The sequence below is a fragment of the Centruroides vittatus genome, unplaced genomic scaffold, assembly GCF_030686945.1.
Source record: "Centruroides vittatus isolate TY-2023 unplaced genomic scaffold, ASM3068694v2 scaffold_149, whole genome shotgun sequence".
In the NCBI taxonomy this organism is placed as follows: domain Eukaryota; kingdom Metazoa; phylum Arthropoda; class Arachnida; order Scorpiones; family Buthidae; genus Centruroides; species Centruroides vittatus.
This window is the reverse complement of record NW_027122681.1, coordinates 2,706,185-2,734,182: the sequence shown is the minus strand read 5'-3', so window position 1 is coordinate 2,734,182 and position 27,998 is coordinate 2,706,185. Positions and strand designations below refer to the sequence as shown.

Here is a 27,998-nt window from a genome sequence, read left to right as displayed (position 1 = left end):
CTGGCAACACTTAGGTACGGATCTTAAAACCTGAAAGGGAATATTTACTTCTTCGAAGATTTTTCGTAAGAATTTTATGTTCCTTTTATAAAATATTTGATATTTAACACTTAAATTCTAATTCAGTATGCTTTGTGTCTTCATTTTATTAAATAAAAATAAAATATTGTGTAGAATGAATGCAGAACATCCATGTTTAAGTAGAAGTTACTTTTAGGTAAACCGTACATACGTAAATATGTAAATATTAACGTAAAAGTAACCTCTACCTAACAGCAAATTTAAGGCATGAAATTCGCCGTCGATTTCTGCATTTTCAGTAGTTGGGCTGCAATTTGAAAAAACTGTAGACCCATAAATTTCCACTGTTGCCTGTATGTTTGTCTGTCTGTCTATCTTTTCGTAATTTCGATAATGGAGTTAGATAGATGAAAAAACGAGACCTGGGGCTGTATTCTGGTCATTGTCTCTCATCTGAGACACATTGTCTACGTCGCAAGCCAGTCGCTGATTGGCTTATCATTTGTTTACATTTCGAGAGATCATCATGTCTCTCTGAATGCGATTCTGGATGTCTTTTTCTCTCGAAGATTATCTTGTCTCTCAGAGATGAGTGAATAGTTGTCTTTCGTCTTTTGCCTCAATTATATCCAATATGGACGACTGTATGCTATTCACTCTGTACAGTCGTATTAGAGAATGTTCTCTATCTCGGGAAAGAATATTTTGAGAGAAAAAATGCTTCTGATTTTTTTCCAGTGCCTACTTCGGAACGCCACCGATTCCGTTTTGTTTTTTTAGTCATCCTACATCAATTACTGAACTATTGAATATGATGATGTTCTTATCTGTCTCTCTAAGTATTTTCCGAAATATTACCAGGTAATTTCTTCTTAACTAAGTAAGCATGCTTTTCTAACTTAGGTTATTAAAATTTTTATTTCTTAAGAGACAATTTGACATTACAATCTGTAATAACGTTATAAAACAAAAAACATAACTTTGTCAAAATCAGGTGCTTTATTTGAACGTGTGCTTTCCTTACCATGTGATCTATAATTACATACTCTGCATTTCCGAAAATTATACGATTTTATTATGTAAAATTCTATACCATTTTGTGCGCTCAGATAACCCGAACATATATAATCAACATAGTAGAATCATGACATCAACAACAAAGATGAGATCGTTAAAAGTGACCAGAATTGCCACTGTCTCGGAGAGACGGAATTCGTTTCTCGTTTTGACATCATTTGTCTCTGGAAGAAGAGACGAGAGATTAGTGACCAGAATACGGCCCCAGATACAACACGTTTATGGACAGGAGGCTCCAATTGACTATATATGAACTTCTGGCTTGCACCGGAAGTCACGTTATTTCAGTTCAAAAATTTTACCCAAAAAGTGACTGGCAAGACTATTATTAAAGAAAAAGTATGATGTAAAGGGGCAAGCCAGTACTAATTTGAAGTGTGATCGGTTAATGAACAGTTTGGACTGCGAACAAATCGGACAACGAACACTTTTGCAAAAGATTTTTATGTTCGGATAATGAACACCTGACAGAACAAACACAAGAAGTGATGATGCATTTAAGATTTGTAAAACTGTGCCTATATTTTACTGGTATCTATGAATGGTTTAAGGAACAAGACTTTTATAGTTGTATACATAACCTTTCATGCACTAGTTGTTTTCTGTTCTCCAAATTTTTGTAAGTGTTTTTTCTGAACTTTTTATTTAAAAAAAACTGATGATATTATGGGACTTAAAAAGAGTAGTGTGTCAAGAATTGTGTTCACTATAGAAACTTAGCAAGAGATAATAATCAAGGTAGAGAGTGGGCAGAAGATGTCTAACGTTGCTAGGCAGTATGGCTTCAACAGGTCTACAGTAGGCACAATCTTAGTTTAGAAAGATATAATCAAAAAGACTCAAGCAGATAAAGAAGTAACGAAAATTGCATCTGGGGAAGAAAGATGTGTCATCCATGAGAAAATGGAGAGATTGCTTTTAGTTTGTTATTACATGTAAATATACATATTTAGAAATTATATAATTATTTTTTTCTGGTGTCACCAGAACAAATTAATCAAATTACCATAAAAATTATGGTAAATCAATAATCGGTTAACAAACAATTTGGGTAGCGAACATTGTCTTTGAACAGATTATGTTTGTTAACTAATCACCCACTGTATTTTAAATGAAATAAATTAAAAATTGCAGCCCGGCATTGTGACAATGTCACAGTAAATAATTGCTCATTATTTGGTAAAATCTTATTCTTATTTTCTGTTCCAAATTAGGGTATGAGTTAAGGGAAGGATATCTACTGTTTTTTTTAATTGCATAGGGGGTAATTAGGTGAAATGTGACGAGTGGTGGTGGTGGTTTTGTGGTGAATCGGGGCAAGGGAGGACACTTTTGCATGGTTTTTTTCCCCGACGAGATTAGCATTTCTGTGTTTCTTTTCAGCTAGTTTAACTTTTCTGTCTTTGAGTGGCTTGCTTGTTGTTCGTGGAGTTCTTGATGTTTCGTAGTTGGGGGGTGTGGGTTTTGTGCCTTGTTTACTGAGATATGAGTGATGGCAAGCACCGAAGCACATGACTATATGTGGAGTGGAGGTTGAGGAGAATGTTAGCGAGCCTTGATCAATGCAGAGCAGGAAAAATAGGCAGTAGTACTGGCTCAAGGGAAAACTGTTTTCAGTGAATATACTTTAGTAGAAAGGCAAGTCTCACAGTTTGCCTTTTTTGTTTCTAAATTGAAAAATTTTTCTCAGTGTACAAAACTTCCAAGTGGTGTAAAATTCCTTTCTCCCACCCAGAATTGCCCCACAACTATCACAGATTATATTTCACCTAATTACCTTTTGAGTAGTTAAAAAAATAGTTGAAATCCTTCCTTAATTTCTACCCAAATCCAAATCAGTGTGATGTATTTACATAGTAATCGTTCTCTTCATATCAACAGTGACAATTGATCAGTCTGTAGGACTTTACTGGATAAAGTTCAAATATGCATTTTATAAAAATAACCGTAACACTGTATATATTGTACATTAAAAGACAACAAAACGATTATTTTGTATTCACGATGCTCACTCAATGAGCAAGCCCCAAACTCGCTCATTGAGTGAGCATCGTGAATACAAAAGAATTGTTATGTAATTAGATGAAATAGAGAATACAAAAGAATTGTTATGTAATTAGGTAAAATGGGGAAGAGATTCACTGGAATTATACATTCAATATATGCTATGAAACAAATTATACATCCAATATGTGATATTTAATGACAGGGATATGTTAAGCAATTTTGTCTTTATGTGACATCATAGGGTGTATTTATACAAATCTGTATGGTGCAGTCTTCAACTTATACAGGCTATACGTAACAAAAACTGTAACACGTAAATATTTATGTATCTAAACATAGAAAGGTGGCTATGAATTTTTCGGCTTCTGTATAACTGTACAGGAGTAAGATTAAGTGACACATACCTATATACACAAGTAACTTAGATATAAAATAAATTTCAGTAATAATGGTAAGTTCGTAGTTGCATAATTTAGACATAATTCAAATTTAGCAAAGCTATCAACATAATAATTATGTATGTTATTGTCAAAGTGGGTAGTTATTGAAAAAATATATTATCATTTAGATATTTTAACTGTGATTTCATAATGATAAAGTGTATAATATAATTTATTTTATTTAATCTAATTAATGTAAGAACAAACAAATTAAAATTCTGGTAAGATATTAACTTCATCGATTGATATTAAAAATGTTTTGTACAGAAAATGCCGAAACACGAGCCTCTGACACCTAAAGCCATTGCCAATCGAATCAAAGCTAAAGGTCTACAAAAATTGCGATGGTACTGCCAGATGTGTCAAAAACAATGCAGAGATGAGGTAAGGTTTTTTCATGTAATAATTGTTATAATATAATAATTCAATAATAAAAATAGTATGCATTTTTGAAGTCAAATAAAATAACATTGTTGGACATAACTTCCATATATCAGCATAGATTAATGTTTACAAACACATCTTTTGTAATTGCTGTTGTTTATGAAGAAGTATTAATTAAAATTATACATGATATATCCTTCGAAGCATTTTTAGAATGTTCATTATAAATTAACTTTCAGATTATGGATGCAACTTGAATTATTTTCACTAATTTATACAAAAATTAAGTAAAATATTCTAAGGAACAATATGAAGAGCCATTGTTAATTACTTTGTGTTTCTTCTTCTTCGTTTTTGGTTTTCTGCTAGTTATAGAAGGTCAAGTGAGCACCGCCTCTTTTTCTATTTCACTATATCTTCAGCTTTTGTGTAGCTTCTTATAACTACTCTCTTTTAAGTCATCCACATTATAATTTTTCTTCTCCCTCATTTTTTTCTTCCTGAATCATTCCTTCCATAACATCATTCAATAAGCCTTCATCTTGAATCACACATCCCATCCAATTAATTAGCTTTTTGTCTCTTTATTGTCTCTAATATACTCTTGTTTTTTTTATTCACTCTTCTTAGGACTTCTTTATTTCTCATTTTATCAATCCATTGACCAAATTACTTTATATAAAATTTAAATATTTTTGAAATTCTTTTATCATATTATACCAGAGGTGGGCAAGCAAGAGTTCAGTCGGAGCTGAAATGTGGGTTTTGCAAAATGCATGGGAGCCGCAGTTCTGTACTGTCATGGCGGATAGTATGGTAAGGCTGGGAAGGATAGAACTTTCAGCAAGAGCCGCATGTAACTCAAAAAGAACCGCATGTGCCCATGCCTGTATTATATTTATCTAATGAGATTATAAAGCCAAAAATGGGATAAAATTACAAGTCTTAAGGTTGGTCTTCTGAAAGTCTTTTAACAAGTTGCTACAATAGAATATGAAATAAATTCTAGTCATTCTGAAAAAGTATACCGTAATTAACATCCATCATATTTATAAAATGAGTTTATTATTATAAAGTACATCAGTTGTATATACTAAAAAGAGCAAGTTCTCTCGAACATAAATGAATAAGATTTTCTTTTCATTTAGAATTCATATTTTAAAAGTATTAAAATGTTTAAAGTAGATTTTTATTTAATTATATGATTAAAAATGACATAAAAATTTGATTTAAAATTATCTTCATAGTTATTTATATCTAAATTTATCAATGAACGTCTTACTTTTTATTATAGAACGGCTTTAAATGTCATACAACTTCAGAATCTCATCAGCGACAGTTACTACTATTTGCTGAAAATCCTTATAAATACATAGACAGATTTTCAAAGTAAGAAGTCTGATAAAATCCTCATTTTAATTTTGATTTTAACATTTTAAAATATACTGATTTTCTTGATAAAATCTAATATTGCTTTAAGTATGTTTGTAAATTTACTAATAAAATTTTAATTTTATTTCAGAGAGTTTTTAGACACATTTATTGAATTACTCAGTAGAAGATTTGGTAAGTATTTAAAATGAAATAAATGATTGATTGTTTATCAATATAATGTGTTTTAACATAACTAGAAGAAATTTTTTGTAATGGATGATGAATTTTTACAAGTAACCTGTTACTTGTAAAAATTGGGATGCCATATTACTAAGAATATATAGTGTAAACTTGTCTAAAGGCAGTGAATGATATGACCTATTACCCCTTGATACTGATTCATTTTGAGCTGTGCTGTTTTATTGTTATAAAATTATGTACAGTGATACAATAATTATACATTTAATTCTTTATTCACAATAACATGCAATACTGTACACAGAAATAAAATGCATAAAGAGGATGTGTGATGTAACTAACATTTTCATGGAAACGGAAACACAGTGGGGTATGCCAGATAATTGAGAGACAAGTTTAGCAAGAAAGTATCATATTTAATTACTATCATAACTTGTTTTACAATTTTCCTGTAAATTCTAAATGTTTCTAAGCATTTATATAGAATTTTAATAAGTGGGTAAATTAAATGTTCAAATATATTTTATGCAGAGTAGAAGAGTTTTAATAGTTATTTATCATTTCAATCACAGTTGCAACATCAAACTTTTAAGTGGCATTATAAATTGATTTTATATACCACAGATTCAATATGAAGTGAATTGTCATTAGAAAGAGACATAATGCTTGGAAAAGTGGAAGGCCAGCATAAAAAGACTTACTATAAGATGTAGTACCATCCAAACAGCAGCAACTGGCATGAGCCTCTCACAGATATGACTTGGCATGTGACTGAACAGCATTTAGGGCTGCTTTCCACTAAGACAGTACATAAATTGAAAAAGTTTATGTGCATGTGTAAACTAGTATTGTATTATTTAATATTTTACCATATAAAATGTTAGATTACATTATTACATTTGGATAATGAATTGAAATTCCAGATCCAGAACAATCAAAACTATGAACGCATTGATCATAATTATCGAAAACTTGATATTGAGATCACAATAACTGGCTTGGTTCTTTCCAATATTCAGTTTGTTTGATGCTTGATCATTTCATTTCATTAACATATTATTATGGAGCAAGAATAAAATGAGAAAAAATAGAATAACTGAAAATAAATTCAAGAGAACTCACAATGCTATATATGTACATATGAAAAAGAACAAAGTAAAGCACATTTTTAAAAATGCATCCAAAATTCAGGTGTCTTAACCAGATTAGTAAGTCCACTGCTGTAAAAAAGCATATCTAGTTGTGTTATGTACATATCTGTTAAAACAAATTTAATATTATTACAAACTGTCAAGATTGCTATGATGTGGGAATGTAATTAAGTTGATATTGTTTAGTTATAAAATTTTGAAATTTTTAGTTTAGAACAGATCATATCATTAATTAAATTTAATAGAATTGAATTTGTTTCACAGGTACTAAAAGAGTACATGCAAATCAGGTATATCAGGAATATATTTCAGACCGACATCATCTTCACATGAATGCTACAAGATGGGAAACATTAACAGATTTTGTTAAATGGCTAGGAAGAGAAGGACATTGCGTAGTTGATTATACTGATAAAGGATGGTTTATTAGGTAATTAAATGTCTTCAGATATATTAGGATATATTTTTATTTCTGTCATTTAACAATATTCAATATTTACATTCAGCTATATAGATCGAGATCCCGAAACAATAAGAAGACAAGAAGCTTTAGCAAAAAAAGAAAAAATGAATTTAGATGATGAAGAAAGGATAGCAAAATTTATAGAAAAGCAGGTTTTTGTTTAAAAATTTTGTCTATATAGTTATATGTGAACAATGTTTTAATTAATAATTGAACAATAAAGTTCAATTATTCAAGTTAATATTGATGAATATCTAAAAACCTTCTGAAATATGATATTTAAATTTCTTTATAAGAAATTTATGTTTCAGTTTGCTGTGCATCATATTGATCTGTCAATTACATACCTCAAAGCCTGTTACCGGTGTACAATTAACATCAAAAACGAAAAAATAAATTTTATGAACGTTTTGAAACCTTCAACAGTTCTTCAGGCAGCAACGAATTTCCATTAAAATGTCATTAAATACGAATATTATTTGAAATTCGAATACATGTTACCCGATGAAGTTTTACTAGGCATGCGCACTATATATGTAGCAATTGATGAGAATTTATAGCTCTTTGTCTACTAGGGCTTGCCATGCTCTCTGTGGTTGATGCAGGTGTTGCTGAGTTTGTAGATATATAAGGCTTCCAACCACTTTAGATGTTCAGTGTGTGGTGTGTGAGGATGATTCTCTCCTGGTTAAAATTTGGCTCTGTTTTAGGATCACCAGCATAAATTGCCAGAGCTGTGGTTTGAAGCCTTATACTGTATATTTACTAATTCAGCTACACCTGCATCAACCACAAAGAGGAATTAAATCTGTCCGTAGCATGTCAAGCCCTAGTGGACAAAGAGCTATAAATTCTCATCGATTGCTACATGTATAGTGCACGTGCCTAGTAAAACTTCATCGAGTAACACATATTCGAATTTCGAATAATAATCATATTTAATGACATTCTAATGGAAATTCATTGCTGCCTGAAGAAGAACCGTTGAAGGTTCGAAAACGTTTGTGAAATTTATTTTTTTGTTTTTGATGTTAATTGCACATTGGTAACAGGCTTTGAGGTACGTAATTGATTACATTTCAGTGTTGGAAAAAATGAAGTTATATTGATCTGTCATTACAATCATTCTTGTGACTCTTCAGATAGGACATCTATAATATTTACCTCTAAATAACAGATGCCAATGTCCATAACCTATCTTACCAAAAGCCTTCACTATTCTGAAAGAATTAGAATTAGAAAGAATACATACAAAATATTTTCAAACTAAAACAAAGAATTGATTCAAGTACTTTTTCAGAGGATGAATTTTGACCGTAGGCATTGAATAAAGACTGGCTTAAAATAGGAATAGGGGAGGAGGGCAGGTTGTAAAAAGCCAAACAGTATTCATTATCTGTTAGAGAAGGCTAATTTGGTGGTTAAGTTGTCAATTACCATTTATCATCATACATATTAATGTTGTTAAACTTTTGTCTTATTGTCAGAATTAAGCTTATGGAACCAAGAAACCATAAACTTTTCTTAAGTTATTCATTCATTTGACAAGAACCGTAGTCAGTAGTAATGAAAATAGTTTTAAGATTAAGACAATAGCATTTATTTGGTGAAAGTTCAAAGTTTGTGTTATGAAGGCAATTTGCTGACCACTTTAAAAAGTGTAGGAAGATATTTGAGTTTCTTGCATTTACGATCATAACAGCTTTGTGGGGGCTAAAGTAATTTTTAATAAATCATTTATTGAAAAAAGCAAAAATGTTCGAAAAATTACACTTACTTGATAACAACAAAGTAGACAAATCATTATATTGATTTTTATTAGTCATTTAGATCATAAATGATGATATAAATGCAAGAATACTGAATACATTTCTTACCTCTTGAAGTGGTTGCAAGCCACTTCAAGGGGTAACTAAGTCCCTTTGTAACTCGACATTCAAACTCTCACCGCCTAAACTGACCTTCATCCATCCTTCTGTTTGTAATAACAGCTTCAATTTTCTTTTTCATTACTTCCAGTCTGGCCTGGATGTCACATGATTTTTTAAATTAAAATATGATTAAAAATTGCAGCCTGGCATTATAACGATGTCACAATAATATAAATTCAATTTTTAATATATAATTTTATTTAATTTACAAGGAATATAAAAAAAAATTAACATATATAAATCTTGTATATTATAGATAGAGAGAGATAAAGGGAGCACGAAAGATGACGACGATGCTAGTTATTCTGAACTAAAGAGAGATAGTGAAGGAGAGAAAGGTATTTCTAAATTAAATTTTAATTTTAAAAATTGTTCAGTTGTTAGAAATAAGCACTTCAGAATTTAAATTCTGAAGTGTAATTTATCTGTAATTAAAAAAAAAAATTTCGGGGATACTATAGATTACCACCTATGGAATTTCATGTGTTTGGGTATATATCTGAACTCAGGGGACCGAGACAAGTTCAACGATACTCTACTTTTGGACCGGAGATGAAAAATAAAAAAGTTATCATACTTTTTTCGGCGATCACGCGATGATAGGGAGTCGCGTCGCTCTCTTCGCTAAGTTGGCCTCGCTATCGTAATCGGGAGTCGCATCGCTTGCCTTTAGTAGACGTTTCTCCTCTATTTTTACTTTGTTCAAGAACTACTGTGAATCGATCACTAGTTTAGCACATGGCGGCGTGTGGTGGCTCCCATACGAGAGGTCGGTCGGGAGCACAAACAGTGGAAACGGCCGCCATGTTCGCTACCATAAGTAACATTAATTGAAATGGCGATCGCACAATGATTGGAAGTTGCGTCGCTCTCTCCGCTCTCATATCGTGTGTTTAACCCTCCGGGAGATGACTATAGTCTGACGTCATGGTTTGCAGACTTTACCGCAAGATGGCAATACTAGCAACTACGGTGATGTCTGCATGAGAGCATTAAAAAAGTATGGTAACTTAAAAAGTGTGATAAATTTTTTATTTTTTATTATTATTATTTTTTTTTTTTGTAAATCTTTGTCCGATGGCGATAATTATGATTAATTTTCTGAAGACAAAGTCCTTCCCAAAACAAGGGATCACCATTTATTGTGTTCCAGACATTACACTTTTGGCGACTGACCTTTCCTTTTAGGTTACTGGCTGCCAAACAGTCCTTTAAAAACACAAACATATATCTAATTAAAAATATAAACATTTTCAAAAAGACAGGAACTGGTAAAGTACGGACGTCTTCTATTCTCCATCATACCTTCTTGGGGTTGTTTCGGCTTTTATCTACAACGAAATAGGCGCTGGTAAAATGTAGACAAGGAAAGCTGCCAGTAGTCTGTTTGGCGGCCTAAAAGGAAAGGTCAGTCGCCAAAAGTGTAATGTCTGGAACACAATAAATGGTGGTCCCTTGTTTTGGGAAGGACTTTGTCTTCAGAAAATTAATTTTTATTTTTTGTCTCTGGTCCAAAAATAGGGTACCGTTGAACTCGTCTCGGCCCCCTGAGTTCAAATATATAATCAAAGTCCTGAAATTCCATAGGTGGTAATCTATAGTACACCCATAATTTCTTTTAAACAAGTTTAAAAAATAATCTCTCATCAGTGTATAAAATTCTTCATTTTTTTACATTTTAGGACTAAATTTAGATTCTTCATATTTAAATATAGATAAAAATATGAAAATATTTGGAATTCATATTGGATTTAACAGAGCCAATATTGAAAGCATAGCCAAACAGTTTATGGAATAAACTTTTGGCTGTGCTGTAGTTCAGTTTATGCATTAACAAGTTGTATAATGCTACCATAACAATGCACAATACAAATTCTTCAAAATCTTATGGGGTCTCTTGTGTATACAGTCCATCATTAAGCAGTGAATACTTGTGTTATTAATTCTTAAATTTATAAAATTATAATAAAAACAAATCGGAATACTTACTTTTATTTTTAAATTTCTTACAGTGGCATTTTCATTAACTGAAAAAGTTAAAGAAAAGACAATACCCAAGGCACAGTAAGTTGATGTAATATTTATTCTTAAAAATGTTTTTATTTCTAAGGAAGCAATCTTAATATAAAATAATAATTTGGCATCTTTAAAATTTATTAAAAGATGCAATATTTTTAAAAATTTAACACATCCAGAAAAATCTTTGTTAAATACAGGGTTCCTACGCACCTGGAAAGTCAGGGATTTTCATTAGTTTCAGAAAAAGTCATGGAAAGTCAGGGAATTTGTCGAAAACTGTCAAAAAGTCAGGGAATTTTTCTCCTTAACTGCCTCGTTGATTTTGTTTGCTGAAAATGACTAACCAAGCGTAGCCATCTGCAGGCGGCAAGAAGTAATGCTGCAATCTTATTAAAGATTGCAGCATTACTTCCGTTTTGAATCCGAAATGGTTCTTTTCACCGTTCTGAAACCATATAATTTTACAGTTGTGGATTAATAACAGGATAAACTACTATTATGTAATAGTGTTTAATTTTTAATTTTAATATTTCAGCGATTATAAAAAGATGAATTTGTTAAGTAGAATAAAAAATAACTAATTAAAAATTAGTTTACAAACTTTTAAAACTTGAAATCGTAATTTATTAGATTGTTCACTTCAAAATAGCTAAATAGATCAGTAAAAATCCGTAATTTAATTGTTTTTTTACGTTTAAAACATTACTATACAAAACAAAAAATTATAAATAACTACCCGACATTTACAGTAAAATGCTGGCTCCGACTAGTAGTTTTTTATATTTGTTGTTACGATTTTCCTTGAAAGAACTGTACTGCAAGCGTATTTTTCCCCCTCCCGTTAATTTCCGCAATTTCGATACATAGTTTAATAATTAGTTTAACACAAATGATGTTAGGTAACAAATATCCACCGATTTTGGCAAATTTAGGCATCATACTTGTAATAGATATACTGTAGTTATCGTTTTGAAAATCAACTAGGTAATCCGATAGTTTAACCAATGTTAACTTGTTTATAATTAATTATAAATTTAAAAAGCTGGTAAATTTAAAAAAAATTAATTAAATTAATAAAAAATTAAAATAAATTTGATTATCTTTTGTGCGAAACAACAACAAAACAATTTTTATAGTTATGTTGCAAAAAGAAAAAAGATTTGTAGTTACAATTCTATGCGCTGAACTTCGATATTTTATTAACATATAATTGTAATTTCGTTTGATGTTTATTTCTGTACACTCAAACCTGTTTTTGTGCGGTATATGAAAATTCCAATCAAATTGGAACATAATTGACTTCTGTAAAATTTTTTAGAACTCTATTAGATGTTTTCTATGACATCAGCAAGTTTTTTTTCATTTTTTATTCAGTAAAATTTTTTCCTCTTACCTTTTTTTCGGTCTCCTCGTATTTTAATAGCATAAAAATCAGAAATATTGTGTTAAATGTAGACTGCGGGTGTAAAATTTCATGCCTTGTTAAATGAAAGAATAACACTTCCTGCAGCTATATTTATCAAATAAAATCCTTTTTTAACGATTACTTTTAACTTTTCACATAGTTTTTCTGTAAAACCAGTTTTTGGGAGGGTGTTTATTTCGCAGGAATTATTTCCCGGCAAATTTTTTAAATGTTAGATTCATATTTAAGTGGAAATAATTAATATAAAAAATAAAATTCTTAGAGGATTTTTTCCCCCATTAGGGATTGCAGAAAAAGGCCCAAGGAGTTAAAAAAGCAATTCCTAGTTATTTGGTACAGTTTTGAGTTATTTTCTATGTGAGACTTTTTTATGCGGTCCCTATCCACCGCACAAAAACAGGTTTGAGCGTATTTATTTTATTTTATTTAAATTCTATACATTTTAAGAATCCTAATTTTTGTAATACTATGACGTCATAGGAATACAAGTCTCACTAAAATAGAAAAACGTAAAATAATTAAATTATTAGATGAAAAAAAGGAATGAGTAAAAATTTTTTTATAGAAACTTGAGAAATAGTCAAGACAGTGTAGCTCTCAAGATCGATCATTTGGATTGGAGTTGGATTTTCCATTGTTTGAAAAGACAATGAATACTTCTGTGACTTCGATTCTTCGATTGACATAAGTAAATCGGAGAATCCATTAGATCCCCATCATAAAGCGTGGGTGATGGTCCGAAACCAATCCAGGGAACGATCGAGGGACAGGAAGGTGATAAAAGCTGGTGTCTCAAAAGACACGAGGCTGTCGAGAGTCATCTCTTCCATAGCCATCGCCACCAATCACTTCCAGTCATTTGCCTTCTCCCCCACTTTATCTCCACTATTTTGTTGCTGCTGCTACCTTTTCCTTCCACAAATTAACAGTTGCCTTTCAAAAGGAGTACTTTTCTAGCTCAGGAAAAACACGAGTGATTTACATTAGTGCTAGACATCAAACAGAAATCAAATGAACTTTTTTTTCCGGATCGTTCACTGAACATTGCTCCGGATTCCACTACCGCCACTATGAACTTAAGACGAGAAACGAAGACAACTTTAGCTATATCATAAGCATATTTTTACAATAAACTGGTTAAATGGTAAAGAGGTGTCTTCGTCCGTCTGTACCATGTTTCCCACATACTTACTAGTCCCTGGACTTTCCTGACATTGGGAGAATTAACTTTATCCCCTTTATTTTCCCAAAGGGAAAGAGTCGTCATATCTCATAAGCAAAATGCAAAGTTTCAAATTTTGTGTTCTAATTGACGTTTGAAATTATGTTAAACCTGAGGAAGGCTGTTTAAGATTGCTGAAAACATTAGTTCATTTATTAAAATTTGCTATAAAAGTGAGAAAGATGGTTTGTGATACGATTTGCAATAATTATAAGATTTGTAATTAAGGGTTAAAACAGATAAATTTTGTCTGCATTCTTAGGAAAATTTTATGCAAAGACAAAATTTAATGCAAAATTAAATAAATAATAAACAAAAATTATTAAAAATAATTATTAAAACTGGTCTTTACACCGAAACCAAAATCAAAATGGCGGCAACAAAACATTGTTTTTCTTTTAACGAGTTGCCAATTCAGCTAATTTTTTGCTAAATTTAGTGGATTTGTTAGAGAAGCTATAGTAAAAACTTACACCTATCCCTCTTTATATACAATCTATTTTTACGCCATTTTGAAATAATGTGGTTGACAAAAGAAAACTATTTCTTCTTTTACGTGATCGATTTTTTTATGAGGGAAAAAATGCTTTGTTTGAAAATTAAACTTTTTGTTAAAATTATGCTGCTGTTTAAAAAAAGTTACTCTTTTTGTTGAAAGATTTTAAAATTATGTGTTTCTAAGTCAAGAGTTCATTTTAAGCATAGTACAGTACTATTTGTATATCAAAGAATACTGTTTGTTGATTTTATGCTATCTTGTATTTACTAGATTTACATACAAATAATATTGATAAATGATGATAAAATAAAAAGCTTATCTTTCATTCGTAAATTGCTTATTTTTTCATTACATTGAAGTTGTGGATTTTATCATACATTTTTCTACAGGATGTATGCATACCGTATTTTTTTAATGTGGCAGTCTTTGAAACATACAACTATGCAAAAAGAGGGATAGATATTATCGATGTTCGCAGTAAATAAAATGCTGTTTTATTATGTCGATATTCCATACCGTAAAAAATGTGAGGGTCAGGGAATTTGGACAAAGTTGGTCAGGGAAAGTCAGGGAATTCAAAACAAAAATTTGAGTAGGAACCCTGTAAATAGACTAACTTCATTCAATGAACATGCTAATCATGCTTAACATATTTATCAAAACACGTTCACCAATTTGAATTAAGTAAAATTGTCCAAACCTTATCTTAATCACTCAATAATACTCACTCACATTTCAGTAAATTTTTCAAGAATTACATTTCTGTATTGCTAACCTCAGTTTTTTATTTACGGTCACTTAAATCTAAAACATTTTGTGGCATTTACATCTATAAATTGTTACATAAAACATATATATTCCGAACTGTCTTGGTGTTGAGTTTTGGAATATGCGTTAATAATTTGGTATATGTCATTATTCCCTATTAAAATAGCAATTTAAATAAAATAACTTCACATTTATTTTTTAAGTGCATTCCAATATTTGATGATGACCGCGAGAGATAACATTGTTTTTTTATTTTTCACAATTTATTATTTTCTTCCGTATAAACTCCATATAAGTTGTTTTTGATTCATTTTTAAAATTAAACTATACAAGAAGATTAAAAGATAAGGTGAATTTAGTAAAATGAAATAATTTTTTCAATGTAGTCATCTCAACTATACACACTTGCTACAGTGTTTCTTTATTTTTTCTTCTGTAATCTCCAAAAGAAATTCTGTAGTTTGGTACACATACCAGATCTCTGCAGCATCAATATGTTCTTAATTGAAAGCAAATATTATCTCTTTCAGATAGAATATCATCTCTTCTCAGTATTGAAGAAACTAAGAGGTTATGTGACTGAACAGTTCAAGTTTTAAAACTTATTTTTTGCATGATTTGGTGGGTGTATCTTGCAGAAAGAACATTTCCAACTCTGCTTCTCCCCTGCTATTTAACTTCAGAGCTTTTACAATCCAGGCAGTACTAAGTATTGGGTTGTTCAGAAAGTTCGTAGCGATGAGAAATAAAAGAAATTGTTTTAATACTAAAAATATACTTTTATTCCATTATGTATGCGCCATTGTTTTTAATGACGTGTTGCCATCTATGGGGCAGCTTCATGATACCCTCTTCGTAGAACTTTCCAGTTTTTTCTGCGAAAAACTGATCCACGTGGTTTTTGCAAGCTTCCAAAGTATCAAAGTTTTTATCATGAAGGGAATTTTGTAGAGAACGGAACAAATGGTAGTCCGACGGGGCAAGGTCGGGTGAGTAAGGGGGTGGGGTAAAACATCCCAGCCTAGTTCCAATAATTTTTGGCGTGTTCGTAAAGACGTGTGAGGTCTGGCATTATCTTGGTGAAACACAATGCCTTTTCTATTGGCCAGTTCCGGACGTTTTTCTTTAATTGCCATGTTCAGCTTATCCAATTGGGAACAATACTTATCAGAATCAATTGTTTGATTCTGTGGAAGCAGCTCATAGTACAGGATTCCTTTCCAATCCCACCAGACAGTGAGCATGACCTTCTTTGGATGAAGACCGGCCTTTGGAGTTTTTAATGGTGATTCATTTTTCTTACCCCACGATCGTTTTCGGCTGATGTTGTTATAAATGATCCACTTTTCATCACCTGTCACTAAACGCTTCAGAAAAGGGTCATTTTCATTTCGTCTTTCAAGAGAATCACAAATGGAGATGCGATCCAGTAAGTTTTTTTCCGTTAAGTCGTGAAGTATCCAAATGTCATAACGATTCACATATCCGAGCTTCTTTAGATGTTGAAATACAGTACTGTTTGACGACTTCACTATGTCTGCAATCTCTCGAGTTGTGTAATGAGGGTTTTCATCCAATAATGCTTTGATCTGGTCCTCTTCAATAACAGGAGGTCTTCCTGAGCGAGGAGCATCTTCAAGGCTGAAATTACCCGTTTTAAATTTTGCAAACCACTTTCGAACAGTTGATTCTGATACAGCACTCCCACCATAAACATCACATATCTTTTTTGCTGTTTGTACAGCATTTTTGCGTTTACGAAAAAAGAAAAGAAACAAGTGTCGATAATGCACGTTGTTCGCATCCATTTTTGCAATGAGACAAATTAAACGCTATTTGAATAATCTTAACGGTTTTTTTGTAACGGACGCGTCTCAAGGTCATTTATCGTAATATTCATTGGTTTGTACAATTCTAATCATTTTTGCGTCAGTCGGTGTCTCAACTGTCGGCTATCAAAAATCGCTACGAACTTTCCGAACAACCCAATATTTTGAATATATTTACAGAAAATTTTTTAAAAATGCAGCTTAAAATTGATGATTAAATTTAACCTTGAAAGACATTTAAATAAAATAAAAAATAATACTATGATAATTAGCAATCATGATTGTTTACATTTATTGTTTAAAATATTTGTGTATTATTTTCTCATATTATTTACACAAGTAAGATATTTAAATATCAAAATTCTTTTAATATGCTATTAACCCGGCGTGAATGAGGTGAGAAATTGTTACACTAGCTATGAGGCGGGTTGGAGATATTCGAAATTTCAATGCCAAATTTTTGATACTATAATTGTGTATTAAGTATTTTTTACTTGGAATAATAATAATAATATACATTCAACAAGATGAGTAAATAAAATACTGTGTTTAAGATTGAAAAGCATTTTTTTTTATTGAAATAACAAAGTGTTTATTTTTCCTTTGAAAAAGTACAAGTTTTGGTAGTTTAACATTTTTTTGTATAAAATCCTAACAAAATTACAACATCTTTGGTTAATCAACATAACTATAGTATCTTCTAATTATAAAAATGTAAAAAAAAACTGAAAGGTTTCATGATATCAATTAGCACAGCACCAACATTACACCTACAAATCAGCACAATCTCCGCATGTAAAAATTACGTGCTTCATACAAATTGACTTCTCACACTTCGAACAGCAATGTTTTGTTTTCCTTTTTTTTTTTTTTTTTAGTACAGTCACCACACCTGACATATTTACTAGCCATTTTTCTGGGAACTGGTGGTGAAGGTTCTCCCAGTTGATCAGTAGTCATCTTTCAAGTTTCCCTTGGAAGATCTAGAAATAAATCTAAGAATACTATAAATAACTATAACTCATAAACTTACTGTGAACTCAAAAATGTAACACCGACTACGACCCCAGCCACCTTTGCACATGTGTATCTCCCGCTGACACTGGCACAACACTAATCTCAGCACTGCACCTCACCTCCCTCTCCCTTAACTCCAGCTACTATGACGAAGGGATTTGCATGGCAACAATAACATTAAATAATCTGCGTTTAAAAACTTCTTGGGTATGACATACCTAACCTCACTCACGCAGGATTAAAAACATTATATATTTTTATTATATAATTCGTATTTTGCTTAGATAAATTGTTATTGAAATCTTCATAGATTTAAGCCAGATAATCTTTTTCTTTTGTAATAATTGTAAAATGTGGTTTCATTATTACAGACCGCTTAGTAAGTTAATATCAAAACCATCGTCATCTAATAATAATAACGACGAACCAAACAAACAGAGTAATGAGGCAAAAAAGCGAAAGAATGTCTTGGATGAAATTATTGAAGAACAAGAAAAAAGAAAAGAAAAAATTAATAGGAAAGATCACTGGCTTGCACCAGTAAGTTAAATTTTATTAAATTGTTTATGGATTTTAGACTAGATTTTTTTTTAATGGTAATTCAGGCCTGCTTTACTATGTGATTAAGCTTTTACCCTGGCATGATGGTACATATAAAGTTGGCCAAGTGCTACAGAGAAGTGTGGTTGCATCTACATTAATTGGTCTGGAAGTGGTGATTGGAAGGATGTCTCGGTAGCATAATTGGCAACACATCTGCACAGTAAGCAGAAGTTGCATGTTCGCATCCTACCTAATGATTGAATTTAATACAAGATGTTGACATAATCACCTAACTTTAGTTCAAATTCTATCATATTTATACATTTAATTAGCCAAGTTATAGCCTGATAATGAATTTAGCATTGTTACAGATATATATTAATAATCAGATGTTAAAGATGTAATCCAAAGCATTTGCACTGTTTAAGTTAGAAGCCATAATAAATGTAAAATTGTATCTTGTAGATGATAAAAAATAATATAATTATGTAAAATAAAAACAGAAATAATATTAATAGGTACATTATGCCCTCTTCTATGATATTAATACATGGGAAAGTCAGTAATTAGGTTACAAATAGATTTCTTGCCTAAATTTTTGGTAAATGCCTAACATAATCATTAATTTTTCAATAAAATTCCTATGAAGTTTTAGGCACTTGTCACAACATTCTATTATTGTCTGAAAACATACTACATAGAAATCTGTTGATTGCTATCAGTTCCACTACAGTACATATTCCTGAATCTTTTCATTGTTTGAAATATATTTGCTACTTGAGCATTTTTTTAAATGTTTCATAAACAATTCAGAAACATACTGCAGTGACACCAACAGCAGTTAACACTCTTTTTGCAGCAGGCTTTCAGAAACTTGATAGAACGTTGAGGCATTGCCTAAATGTTTATAAGGAATTTGTTGAAAAATGAAAATTTTATAAGTGTCTGTTTGCTGTCTAATTCCCGACTTTTGCTCGTAATTATCACAGGATGTCTGTAGCTAGAATTATTTGTAACTGACATATATTAACTCAAGTTTTATTAGAACTTTTGAGACGTTCAATGTTAAATATTTAGGTTTTTTTTTGTATTTTTATATTTCATTTTCAAACTGAACAAGTAAAACAAATTAAAAATTCCATATTTTTCTATTCAAATGCTTAAATCATAATATCAAATTAATTGAACTAAAATGTAAATCTTCCTATGTGGGGTCTGTACAGACTTGGAAAATCTCTCACTCTTTTTGATCTGAATACATCTTTAAATTTGGTTCGGTATAGGCGATTTATGAAAACTAAAGCAATCGAAACAGTGGCAAGATTTGTTGCATTTACATCTTGTAAACTATAAATGATGATCTGACAATTAAAATTTCATTGGATAGAGGGTTTATATTCATATTTAAAATGTGTAGTGGGGGTGTGCAGCTGTGAGGGGAGTTTGTTGTTATTGTGATGCGCTCAATTTTCTTACACTGTACAATTATAGTGTGTGTAAGAAAATCAAGCGCATGAACTCTGACAATGCTTTGAGTGCACTGTCACCTGAACTGACTAGGAAAGTGATAACCGCCAAGACTTCATTCATTTACGTCTTATCTCTCCTATAGCGACACAAAGCTGGATTCGTGGATTAAAGGATTACAGTTGTGTCCTGTAAACAATATTCTCAATCTTCTTGACCTGCGCGATGTTTGATTAACCCATTTCAGTCAGTTGATGCATGGAGAGGCAAAAAACTATTAGTCGGCTTAATGATATTGTGTACAGGACATTTTGGATCGCGTGATTGACCTCACACAATTTGTGTATTTTTATTTATTGTATTCTTCTTTTCTACCGACCACTTACAGTATGTGGAGATAATAATTCTGTCAATTTTGACAGTTTGATGATCTGTGACATGTTTTCTCTCTATGTGCAAATTTTCATCTTCAGATGGCCCACAGAATTTCAATAATATAGTGAAATATCACCATAGAGTTAAAGTTGGGTTTTTAAAAACTCCATTGATAATGGCCTGCTTTTCTGCCAAAACTTTGCTACTCCCATTAATAATTTCAGGGAGAGATTGGAAGAAATGTAGTGACCTTGAATGGGTCTGTGCTAAACCAAAATTAGCACACGATAACCAATTTCTCCCTCTGACGGAGTGCACAATTTATTCTATTTAAATTATTTTGAATTTTCTGCCTCCTTGCTTTAAGAAAATTTCAATTTTACAACACGGTACAAGTCTTTTTCTTATTTAAATAAAATCTATGAATTAATTTAAATAAAATCATGAAATTTTTTTATATGACAGAAATGACATAGTTAATTAAGTAATCAATTTAAGTGAAGTTTTTCATTTTTTGTAAGACGTGAATAAAGTGTTTTTTAATAAAAAAATTTATATAATTGTGTGCAAATTGGGCTTAAATTGGGCAGAATAAGTATTATATAAATATATTTATAAATACAGTTGATTCCATTTAATTGAGGCAGCTTTCCGCTTAATTGGGACAGTAGTAGAAAAGGAATTTAGCAATTTTTGATATATTTTAGAGATTTTTCAAAAATATGTCAACGCTACTTACATTAATGTTGTGTAGGTCTAATGGTTGGCAGAGATAAAGCAATTTTGTCTTTCGCTTGGGTGGTTGGTTTTTCCGGATAGCAGGGCATATCTCATCAGGATCTTGTTTGAAGCAGACCTGAATGTGAGCTACTGACACTGATTGGACCATTGTTGGACCAGATGATCCCCTTAAAAGTGAAGGGATGAGGACCTCTGGACAATTTTTCAAAATTTCTCAACCAAGTTGGAAGACAACTAGAGTTGTGGAAGCCCTTGTAAGGTGTTGCATACATGATTACGTCTAAACTAGGACAGCAGCCATCTGATTGTTGGGACCAGCATCTGGAGCTGGCAGATTCTACGGACACTGCACTCCCACCAAAGTGGTCCATCACCAAGTAAAGGAAACTGTGCTCAAAGAAAAGCCATAAGGTGACTTTTGGACGAACCCAGACACATTCTAACTAAAAAGGGAGAAAGGAAAGATCATTCAAGCGGGAACGGATCGAATGGTCAACCCTCGTGTACTTCACTACTAATATTTGGCAACACTAGCATGATGCAAATCAATTATCTATTGTCGTGAGTCTGGCAAATTTATAGTACAAATATTTTCTGTATGTTGGTTTAATAAAGCATTAAAATAAGTATCTAATTATTATTTTTCTACCTATGTATTACATATTTTGTTTTAGAATTTATTATTAGTTCATTCAATTGGGGCAGCCTCTTAATTGGGCCAAAATGGATTAGTCCCAGCATGTCCCAATTAAGCAGAATCAACTGTTTTATATATATATAGGACTGTCAAGAGATTGGCAGCTCCTCATTTGCCTGTTTTGTTGAGCTTTTCCTTATTAAATACCAGAAAAATGATATAATATTCTCACAATATTATTTTATTTTAAATTTGTCAAAATTATGAAATTTATAATACCTTTAATAAATTATTACTATTTTATAAGCTTTTGTTGCAGGTAATTTGTAGCTGCTACTCCTCTGTATAAATATATCTATAAAAATATGCTCATTAATTTTTTTATATTATAATATTATTGTATTTTTTTATTTATTTTTTAGGGAATTGTTGTAAAAGTGATAACAAAGAAAATGTCAGATAAATACTACAAAAAGAAAGGTGTCATAACGGTAAGTATTTTATAATTATACTTATACATCAATAACTACTATTTATGCTTTGTTTCAATACTTTAATAAATACCGTACAAACATACCTTAGCATGTTACAAATATACTTAATTAGAAAATAGAAACTTATTAAATAAGGCCTGTCAAATAACACTTAATTTATTTCATGCCCGCTAGTGATGAGAAATGCAACTTTACATATCCTGCTCAAATTACTTGATTAGAAATTTGACCCATGCACAAATCCAACTCCTTCAAAGCAGCAGGTTAATGCCTTTATTATGCAACTGTCAAGCTGTCCTGCAATAGTTTTAGCCCATCGGTGGCCGACTGGATAAAACAACTGAATATTGGTAGTTGGTCGTGGATTCACACTCCACAACAGGCCGGACATGTGGCATTTTCTGGGTTTCTTCACATTCGTAAGACCTAAATAAGAGCCAATTCCCCATCTCAAGAGGCTGAATGCATTGCCATATACAAACAAATCCTGCAATAGTTTGAATAACAATTGTGTTCCTTCTAGTTAAATAAAAAACTTTAGCAAGGCTTGGTGTTCACAACTGTTTGAATTTGAAAGTATTAAATTTGCAAATAAAACATTCATCAATTTACTTCTTTTACAAAAACACTCTATAATCTTCATTATTTAACATTAGAATCGAAAAATGCATATACATTTGTAATAAAAAATATTTGTTTTTACTTACAGGACATAAAAAATCAGTACGTGGGTATAGTTAAAATGTTAGATGGAGGAGATGTTTTAAAATTGGATCAAGTGCACTTAGAAACCGTAATTCCAGCATTTGGAAAACAAGTTTTAATACTGAACGGAGCGTACAGAGGATGCGAAGGAATACTTCAGAGTATTCAGCAAGATAAATTTTGTGCTACTATAAAAATTTCATCCGTAAGTTAATAATTTATTTATTAGAATATTTTGTGTTTTTCGGTACATTTGTTTTAAAAATTGTCAAATTTCAGCAAATTATGGTAGATGATATATTTAGTATGGTACCACAAATATTCGGTAATCCCACGATTAATGCATTGCTTGAATTATTATTGTTTCAAACAACATGGATAGAAATTCAGTTATCGAGTGCTAATTTTTCAGAGTAGATTCACATTTTCAAGCTGTTAGGCTGTTCAGTGTGCTGTCAGGAAATTTTAACTGTAAATATGTGTATTTTAAAAAAAGGATGGTACAAAATGCCTTAAAGAAAAAGCCAACGAAAGAGGGGCTTATGCCCAAAACACATATCAGTATGTAAGATATTCCCGAATAAAGAGTGATGTTAAAGATGCCCAGTGTCTACCTATGCACCCAGTTGTGAAGTAAAGAACATTTGATCTACTGTTTGGCAATGGCAAAGATCTTTGTTACGAAATGTAGTTATTATTTACTTAAAAAAAATCACATAAATTATAAGACTTATGGCTTAAAAATATATCTGGAATTAATTATATAAGGGAGTACAATGAGTTAATCTAGGACTTTTAAAGTGTTTACTGATTAGATTAGATCAATTAATGTTGGCTTAACTTTATTGTGTATCATCATTTTTTGTTTTTGCACGAATTTTGAGGTTCCATTGCTGCTCATGTGGGAGCATTGAAGTTGATAATGATGGATTAATAGCGTTTTTAGCAATTGTTTGCAATTTTTATAAACTTTTACCATTAGTGCTTCAAAAATGCATCCAAAACATAATAGTAAATCTAGCAGTGGAGTAAATCGAGAAGTATTTCTCTATTACCATGAAAATTAAACTGGACATTATAAAACTAAGTGCATTAGATGGGAAAAAAAATGTTTGAAATGTCTCCTAATGGACGAGGCAGATGGAGGAACCACCAGGTCAACTCTGTCCTGTAAGCATTAAGAGGGCATTGTAGTGCTCATAGGGCAGAGAGTCAAAAAATACGCAACATGGGTTTGGCTAGAAGCAGGGACAGACCCCAAAAAATTTTCTGGGTAAGGTCACCCAGTGCAATAACCAAAATCTTAACCATCTTGGCTATTGCAGGTGTTGTTTTAACAGGGACAAATATAAGTATTTTTAACAACAGATTGACTAAATTGATGCAATAAGGACATAAGCATATAAATAAAATTACAGTTATGAAAGCACATCGAAAATACTTAGCAGTAGATATCATTTCACGGAATATTCAACTGATATGTAACCCGACTAATGAGATGTAATCTTCCATATTTTCAAATTATTTTTCAATAAAAAATTGCAAAGTTAGAGATTACATCCTATCTGTAAAGAAGATTCTCCAGAGCCAGACCACAGTTGATCGGATGCGTTATGGCATCTTGCAACAGTTCTGTGAGGCAGTTGAAAGCGCACAAGTCAAAAATTGATCATTGCAACAACCATTCTATGATGCGGGTAGCATCTCCAGGAACCTAACCTTAGCATTAAATGTGATCTTACTGTATTAATAATGAAAATTACGAAATAATTTCATGAAAATTTTAAAGTATTTTAAGTTAACCGTGTACTTTAATCATTCTATTTCGTAGGGACCCTCGAGAGGCAGAGTCGTCGAAGGAATTGCTTACGAAGACTTCTCGAAGTTACATACTTCATAACATTTACTTTTATGTACGTAGGAATATTGTAAATACGACATTAGGGAAGAATACTTGGAACAAATTCCAAATTATTATCTGGTATTTTTTTTCCATTTTGTAATATTTTCTAAAAATAAATTATTATTTTATCGTATGTCGTCGTCATTCCTTCGAGATGTAGAGCATGAAACTGGGAACTTAGAAATTATCGTTGTAGGACAAACTGTATTGAATAAACAGCAAACGCTATCTTAAAAATACATCTGAGATCATTACTCGGTTATTGGATCAAAGTAAATTACTGAAAATAGAAAAAATACATTTTGTAAATGATAGAGTAACATTTTAGATTTCCTGTTGCGAACAAAAACAATTACACAGTCTAAATTATGTACTTTATTACAAATATTTTTCTTTGTAAATGATTGGTAATGTATCTGCGGTTCAGTTTAAGTTTTTTACGACACCTGGACACAATTTTGGAATTCTTTTACAAAATTAGACGACATCCACAGTATTCATTCCCAATTGCAAAAAAAGTGGGTCATGAAGGTTTCAGATTTTAAATGTTGACATCCCAAAATTTGTTTGTGTAAGTCAACAAGGAACTGATAAAATGGCATCTCTCCGACAGGGCCCACCAGTGGCCAAGCGGTCTTCGTTCCCTGAACACTTGGAGTTCGGTCGTGGGTTCGAACCTCACTTGGATGGGCTGGCCACATGGAGTTGTCCGGGTTATCTCCATGTCTGTAATGCCTAAATAGAGGCTAGTTTCCCTTAAAAAGACTTCCCAGAAGGCACCCCCAGGTAGATTGCCCAAGTGTTGCATTGCCATATCCAAACAAACAACTCTGACAGTGCCATAGTGTCATCTAATTTTTGATAAAAGCCAATCAACATCCATTGGCACATGCAGGTGCGGTAAGGAGAGGACTACACAAGTCACACACAAGTGTATGGCTAGAATTCTATGGTTCCAAAACAGCCACAGTTGCGTTGAAGATTCCATATGGCTTTCAATGTGGTCATGTTAATTATTATATTTGTTTTTCATAAATAAAATATTATTTTCAGGCTGTTTGAGGTAGTCAATTTGAAGAATATAGCAAAAGTTGGAAAGCGACTATTTCCGAATTGTTTCTGCCGTGTCATATTCCTTCTTGAACGAAACCGAGGTATTTGACGAGCCTTCGAAAATCTAGAAACTGTCTCCGGCTTATAGACACTAAAATGACAGGCTTTGTAGGTTTTATGGTTGCATGCCACAGTCTGCATCAGCCTATTGAAGCATTCTTCTGCATAATGAGTTGAAATATATTACAAGTGGAAGTTGTATTCCACAAGACTGCACTGCTGTACCTTTTCTTACTTCAAGCAACCTGTTGAAGTTGTAAATAAATTGTAGATATCGAGCATTACAATGCTATAGACGTTTTGGAAGGCTTTGAGTGTCTTCAGATTGTCATTATTAGACCAAAATTTACTGACACAAAACACAATATTTGCTGGCCAATAAATAATAGTGTTGTATCGGGTGTATCGTGCACCGGGCGCCACTCGCAGAGGGGCGCCCAAATGGTCTGCAAGACAAATTATGTGTGTTTCTGGAGGGGGAGAGGGGCCCAAATGTCGGGTGCCAGTTATGTTCGGCTATGTCACTGCATAAACCCTCAACATTTCTGTATCCACAAGTTTCCAGAGCATGTTTTTGAATTGGTCACCAAGGGTGTATGTCTTGGTAGCCATTAAGATACTGCTAGTTGTTAGTGTAGGTGTGCAATTTTTGGAAACTCAACTACTGTTTGAAACTTGTGGATTCCTTCTCTGGAAACTTGGGGATTACCATTTTGTGCCCAGAAAGGATACTCACTGATTGCGCAGAATAGCGATAGAGGAAGCTTTCCTGCCTCTCTGCAAAGAATCGGTTGAAGCCTGTCGCCGCCATATTGGTAATCCTACAAGTCGTATCTCTGTAGTTAAAACAGGAAGTTTTTCAATGTAGTTGGTGTTTATTTTTATTGGCTTATTTCAAAATACTTAAAACTTCTTGTGTTTACCAACGCTGCTAACGTATAATGATGCATTACGTACCGATCAGGAAAGAAAAGGCATAAAATGAAGAAGAAAAATAAAAAATATTTCGCCGGAAAATAGCGTCAATTTTTTGCCCTTAATAATATATCATTCAAGAATAAAAATACGCTTAAGATTTATATAAAACGTTAGTATTTGGTAAATGAAATTTTAAAAAATAGGGTAAAGCCACTGGACACCGGTAGTTGGTTGCGGGTTCGTGCATGGCCAACGGATCAGTCACGTGAATTTTTTAGGGATTTCTTTACGTTAGTAACACCTAAATAGGGCAGTCTCCCGTAGAAACTAAGAGGCATTAAGTATCAATTTAATATATTGAAGCCGCCAACTAAACAATTGGTGGATGTAATTCTTCAGATCCACATTACAATACACGTGACACCCCCATTTGTTTGAAGCGCTTATCTTGATCACGTATTTGCTTTTTGTTTTATGCCACCTTGCAGTCTCCGTTAAACCAAAATTCTCCAGTGTGGCTCAATCTCCGGCAATATGGCGGCACGATTTCTTAATTAAATCACGACCAAGTTACTGGCGTCCCGTGAACTGAAGCGATTGAAATCACCAATATGCATTGATCTTAAATTTCCTGAATTTTTTATGTAAGCCGTACCCGGATATTCCAGTCACTGGGCTTGACTCAGAACCTCACCAACGGGTTGGACAAGTGGATTCATCAGATTTTATTCACGTGTCTAACACACAAATAGGAGGCACCTCTCCCCTGACGAATCGTTCGTATCCTTATTCTATCAATCCTATCCGATTTCGAGTCCGAATCTGGATCAGAAAATGTTTACCATTTTGTCGGTCCTCGAATCGCGCCATCCGGCCGTCGGCATGGCGATCCCGACCTCATAAGATTTTGTTAATGATCACAGGGAATGCCGAAAAGCCGAGAGGTTAGGGTACCAACCTACCGCTCCCGAGGACACAGGGTCTAAAATTTCCATAAATTTTTCAGGGGTGATTCGGGTATGTCGGACCCTTCCCTAACCATTATGATCCTAACCGAATTTGCAAAAAAAAGCATTCTTAGGGCGAAAATAGTTTTAAAAAAGTGCCAACAGGACAAAAAAATAAGTGTCGCGTGAATTGCGAATCGGATTCGAACCGGGATTACTCTCAACAAATACCGTGGCAACATTTTATTATAAATATTTTATACAAGAAAGATCGTCACGTATAATATTTATAATTTTATAAAATAAAAATTAAAATAATAATAAGACAC

The 27,998-nt window shown here is 32.3% G+C and overlaps 1 protein-coding gene across 2 annotated transcripts; it reads left to right on the top strand.

The window, feature by feature from the left end:
• The first annotated feature begins 46 nt into the window (after window positions 1–46).
• On the top strand, window positions 47–24,824 carry kin17 (kin17 DNA and RNA binding protein). 2 transcript variants are annotated; one of them, XM_067284877.1, is made up of 12 exons: window positions 47–65; window positions 3,813–3,929; window positions 5,224–5,318; window positions 5,452–5,495; window positions 6,917–7,082; window positions 7,159–7,267; window positions 9,303–9,384; window positions 11,059–11,110; window positions 18,198–18,366; window positions 22,012–22,080; window positions 22,793–22,993; window positions 24,620–24,824. In XM_067284877.1, the coding sequence occupies exons 2-12, from the start codon at window positions 3,816–3,818 to the stop codon at window positions 24,686–24,688; spliced, it is 1,170 nt and encodes a 389-aa protein (XP_067140978.1). In that variant the 5' UTR covers window positions 47–65; window positions 3,813–3,815; the 3' UTR covers window positions 24,689–24,824. The 2 variants fall into 2 exon arrangements, with proteins under 2 accessions (XP_067140978.1, XP_067140977.1); XM_067284876.1 differs by lacking the exon at window positions 47–65 and adding an exon at window positions 197–217.
• The last annotated feature ends 3,174 nt before the right edge of the window (window positions 24,825–27,998 follow it).